This window comes from Alligator sinensis, unplaced genomic scaffold (assembly GCF_000455745.1).
Source record: "Alligator sinensis unplaced genomic scaffold, ASM45574v1 scaffold777_1, whole genome shotgun sequence".
NCBI classification, from domain to species: Eukaryota; Metazoa; Chordata; order Crocodylia; family Alligatoridae; genus Alligator; species Alligator sinensis.
Genome location: NW_005841882.1, coordinates 3,555,537 through 3,560,552, shown reverse-complemented (window position 1 = coordinate 3,560,552; position 5,016 = coordinate 3,555,537). Strand labels below are relative to the sequence as shown.

General features: G+C 47.1%; 1 protein-coding gene across 1 annotated transcript in view; it reads left to right on the top strand.

Moving 5' to 3' along the window:
* The first annotated feature begins 4,738 nt into the window (after positions 1–4,738).
* SAP18 (Sin3A associated protein 18) overlaps positions 4,739–5,016 on the top strand; it is a 3,331-nt gene continuing 3,053 nt past the window's right edge. The window contains exons 1-2 of the mRNA XM_025196602.1: positions 4,739–4,904; positions 4,990–5,010. Coding sequence (XP_025052387.1) covers positions 4,833–4,904; positions 4,990–5,010 — 93 coding nt within the window. The 5' untranslated portion in view covers positions 4,739–4,832. The remainder of the gene's footprint in view (positions 4,905–4,989; positions 5,011–5,016) is intronic.

Genomic DNA, 5,016 nt, shown 5'->3' with positions numbered 1-5,016 from the left:
CATCCACCCCAGCACTCTTTACTGCCTAGGCAGGGGGTCGGACTCAATGATCTATTGAGGTCCCTTCCAACCCATCTATGAATCTATAAATATAGAGGGCAGGGTAGTGGCACACCTTACAGATTAATTGAATCAGAGATGCATAAGGTTTCGTGCCTTTTGTCTGACTTCAGACTAACACAGTGATTGTACAAACAGAGTTAAAAAAGCCAGGATCTATGTACCTTCACTTATATATTAATGATTAAACCCATGTTAAAAAATACATGTAAAATTACATTTTACATTCAAAATAAGTCCTAGCTGTATCTTGCAAACAAGAAAATATATACACTACTAGAAGCGTCTATCAGTTTAGATTCCAAATCAGTTAACTTTGTGAATGTGTTTTCATGAGCACTAAAACAAAACAATACTGAGTTTACTTATAACTTTGGTACATTGGTTCATTTTTCACATAAATGAAAATTTTAAAAAAGTCTAACAGCAGGTAGCTAGGGTCAGGAGGGACCTGAACAGATCCCCCCCCCCCCCCCCCTGCCACAGGCAGGAATGAATGCTGGGTTCACAAGACCCCAGACAGATGATCGTCCAACCTCCTCTTCAATTTGCCCAAGATAGGGGCGAGGACCACCTCCCTGGGAAGCTGGTTCCAGATTTTGGCCACCCTAACTGTAAAATCTTGCCTTCTGATCTCCAACCTAAACCTATTCTCCATCAGTTTATGACCATTGTTCCCCATCACCCCAGGTGGTGCTGGGGAGAAAAGAGCTCTGCCTATTTGATCCCCCCTGATGAACTTGTAGGCAGCCACCAGGTCCCCCCTCAGCCTCCTCTTGCTGAGGCTGAACAGGTTCAGGTCCCTCAGTCTCTCCTCGTAGGGCCTGTCCTGCTGCCCTCTCACCAAGTGGGTGGCCCTCCTCTGAACCCTCTCCAGGCTGGCCACATCCCTTTTGAAGTGCGGCGCCCAGTACTGGATACAGTACTCCAACTGCAGTCTGACCAAAGTCACATAGAGGGGGAGTATCACCTCTCTGGCCAGGACCAGGTCCAGCAAGGTGTTACCCCTAGTGGGGCTGTGCACTTCCTGGATAAGATGAAGGTTCTGTAATACAGCCAGGAACCTATGTGAGCAGTTAGACCTGGCTGTCTGCTCCTCCCAGCAAATGTCTGGGTAGTTTAGGTCACCCATGACAATAACATCCCTTGACCTAACCGCCTCCATAAGCTGACTGGAGAAGTCCTGGTCTAGCTCTTCCCTCTGGTTGGGTGGTCTGTAGTAGACACCCACTGTAAGGTCCCTTTCGCCACGTCTCCCTTGTAGTTTGAACATAGCTGTGCTGTATTTGTTGCAGCTGTTCTTTTATGATACCTGATCCTAAGCATACATTCCTTAAGTTTTGCAAATGGAGGTCTGTGTATTAAGGCCTAAACATGTATTACTGGGCCAGATATAACTAATTTTAACAGTGTAATGAGTTGCATTGTTGTCTTGGAAATTCCATCCTACAGATGGCAATGATGTTGAATTACTTCCTTTGATAATTCAAGTGATAATTATAACTTCATACCATAGGGTTGGCTTCTTTGTCAATATTATCTCTCACAAAAGGAAGGGAGAGGAGCGAGGGTACACTAACTTAGGTTTTGTTGGTTCTCTCGTCTTATTTTAGCAGTGGTATAAATCAAAATTAAAAACTCAGTTTGTATTGATATTACATTAAAGAGAGCTAGAGATAATTAAAAAATAAACTGGGTTCTTTTTTCTTCTTTATGATGTGTGTAAAAGACCTGAAGGTAGGGAAGGAATTTAAAATTCTTTTAAATTCCTTTTTTTTTAACTGTTTGGCCATTTTGTTTGACTATCCTGAGTCCTAGAAATACAAGTGCAAAAGTACAAACTGTAGCTCTACACCTTTATGCATGTGTATTATAATAATCAATGATGAGATCACAGGCTACTTTTAAAAAATGCACAACATATTTCATATATTTTCCAGTAGTGTTAGGTACCTGATTCAGATAAGCGCAAGTACAGGCTTATTCAGGGAAGCACTTTAGTTTATCAGTTCTTTAGGTATGTAGGTATTGCAGGAGCACCCTTGTAAAAATGCCAGCCCCTGTTGCTAAACAGGAGACATAACATAACTAGGTTCATTTATTGCATCTCTCTAAAGCTCTGGTTTTGCTGGAATCATGCACATTCTTAGCTTTATGCTTTGAGAGTAGTTCTTCTTACAGAGTGCATAGTTAAGGAAGAGTATAAGCCTTTGCAGGATTATCATAAATGTATGGTAGGTGAGGAGGCACAAAATTGTTACAATGAATGATCTAGAAAAGAAAATATGCTAGACTATGAGGATAATGGAATGGTTCTTTTTTTTTTTTAAATCAACTTGTAAGTGTGAAGTTTTGTTTCTCACCCTCTTGAGCCTAGTTATCATCACTACTATGAAGATATGAGTGTAGTTATTTTATTTCTGATCCTCATACCAGAAACATACATTTATCCTGTTTCTGTGTTCCACTTGGCAGAGCACAACAGCTGATCTAAGACTGACATGATGCAATGTTAAATTATTGGAAAAACTAGGGTATAAAATAGATAGCATATGGACTTGGTTGTTCTAGTCTGTGATATTATGGGAACATTTTAAATGATTTGTTGAAATCCAATTTATTTTTAAACTACTTGTAGTTAAAGCACTTTATTGCTACATAGTTATATGCTGTAGACATCTGTTAAAATCTTTACCCCTTAGAGAATTTTGTCTTGTTTTAGAAGCATAAATCACATTAGCTTCTTATAAGCTTTTCCATATATTAGAAAATGTTGGAGATGATTTAGCCCCCAAAGCTTGAGAATCAATTTGCAAACATGAAACCAAGCAGAACAAATGTAGGAAGCTATTTCAGAACATCAGTTAAACTTCATCAGCAAGTGACAGAAGTGACAGATACAAGACTACTTAGTATATAGAAGTGTTTCTACACTTCCCATTTAAACAAGTCTCTTTAAAGCCTGTGAAGTCTACCAGTGAAGTCCACCAATAAATAACAATGATGCCTTAAGACAAAACTACCAGGAACTTGGCTGGATTCAGGTAAAAGGCAACATCACGTATTATACATTGCAAAACAAAAACGAAAAATATAATTGACAGCCCTGCATATTCTACCTACAACAGGGGTGGGCAAAATGTGGCCCGTGGGCCATTCTATCCAGCCCATGGGGCCCCTAAAAAGTTTAGAAAATTAATATTTATCTGCCCCTGGCTGCCTGTCATGCGGCCCTCGATGACTTGCCAAAACTCAGTAAGTGGCTCTCCACCCAAAATAATTGTCCGCCCCAGCCTACAAACTACCACTGCCTTGAACCCACAGAGGCAGGCTCAGAAGCCTATTTAGACATTTGTCAACATTTTGTTAACTATTTCACTGTTCATCATGGCATGTAAGAGAAGAGAAATCAAAGAACTGCACCATCCACTTGGAATGGAATTTAATGTGGATGCCTTTCCCCTGGCCTTTGAGAGAGAACTGGTGTCCTGTGATTCCTACTAGCATAACTAGTGGTGGCAGCAGGGCACCTGCCTTGAGCATTCACGTCGAGGCACTACCAAAACACCCCCATCCCCAGAGCCTTTGCTAGGGTAGGCACACCCCAGGCACAGAAGCCTGGCAGGCCCCTGGGATTTTTGCTAAGGGAGGTACAGCTTCTGGCTCAGTAGTGTAGCAGGTGGGGGGGGTTGCACACAAGGCACCAGGAGCAGCCCCTGGGCAGCCTGTGCTGTGGGGGCAGCCAGCACATGACATCCAGCTGCAGCTCCCTGGGGCTATTTCAGTACCTTGTTCACTGCCCAACCCCCTCCAGATACATTCCGGGGCAAGGAGCTGTACTTCCCATGGCAACGTGCCCTTGGGGGTACGCCATTCTGCTCCCCCACACACACGGATTGGGTGCTGGCCTGCCCCCCATTGATCTTGCTGGGATCCTTTGACCCCAGCTGACTTGCTTGCCCCTAGGGTGGGGGGGCTGGACTCAAAATCTTCCAAGGTCCCCTCCAGCCCTAATGTCTATGAAATCTATGAAATCCTGCAAAGGCTTCTGGGCCTGGGCTGTGCTTGTCCTAGGAGACTCCCTGAGGGGGTCACTCTGGTGCCCCTGCTGCAGCTGGTGTGCAGGGAGCTTGCCCTTCAGCTACAGCAGCAGCTGACACCACAGCATGGGGAGGCTGGCGCAGGTAAGACACCCCTCAGCCCTGGTGCACCAGTTGCTGGCACTCTGCCCAGGGCACGGCAGGCGCTCATGACACCTCTGCTTGCTCCCATGTCACGTGTTGAGGTACCAGGCCATCACGGAGGAGGAAGTGTGAGGTCCACATGAGCCAGCACTACCCCAGCCACCCTGAAACCAGCTGCACGCTGTGTGCTTCCCTGGTGAGTGGGGCCTCTCCCTGCTCTGCTGCCTGCCCGCAGGCTCAGGAGCACGTTGCTTGCCCCCCCACCCATGCCCTCCAGGTTTTCCACCAGGCCCCACCCCCTTCACGGCCAAACCACGCCCCCTTGGGCACCAAACCCCACCCAGCAGACCAGGTCGGCCCCTGTAAACTACGCATGCGCCGAACCATCTTCCCGTTTGCCACTGTGAATTGCGCGTGCGTAGAACGATCCCCCCTCTCCCCTTCCTCGCGCGTGTGGACGCCCGCCCCGCCTTCTCTTTGCTGCGCATGCGTACGATCCCCATCCAGCCTGCCACGAGCTCTCGCGAGAGGGGCAGTTGAGGCTGCACCCTAGACATCCGGGTAACTGCCTTGGAGGCCGGAGCCGAGATGGCGGTGGAGTCTCGCGTCACGCAGGAGGAGATCAAGAAGGAACCGGAGAAACCCATCGACCGCGAGAAGGTGCCGGCGGGGCCGGGCCGGGCCGGGGCGGGGCCGGGCGGGCAGGGGCCGCGGGCGGCATTGACGGGCTGTGCTCGCCTTGCAGACGTGCCCGTTGCTGCTGCGGGTCTTC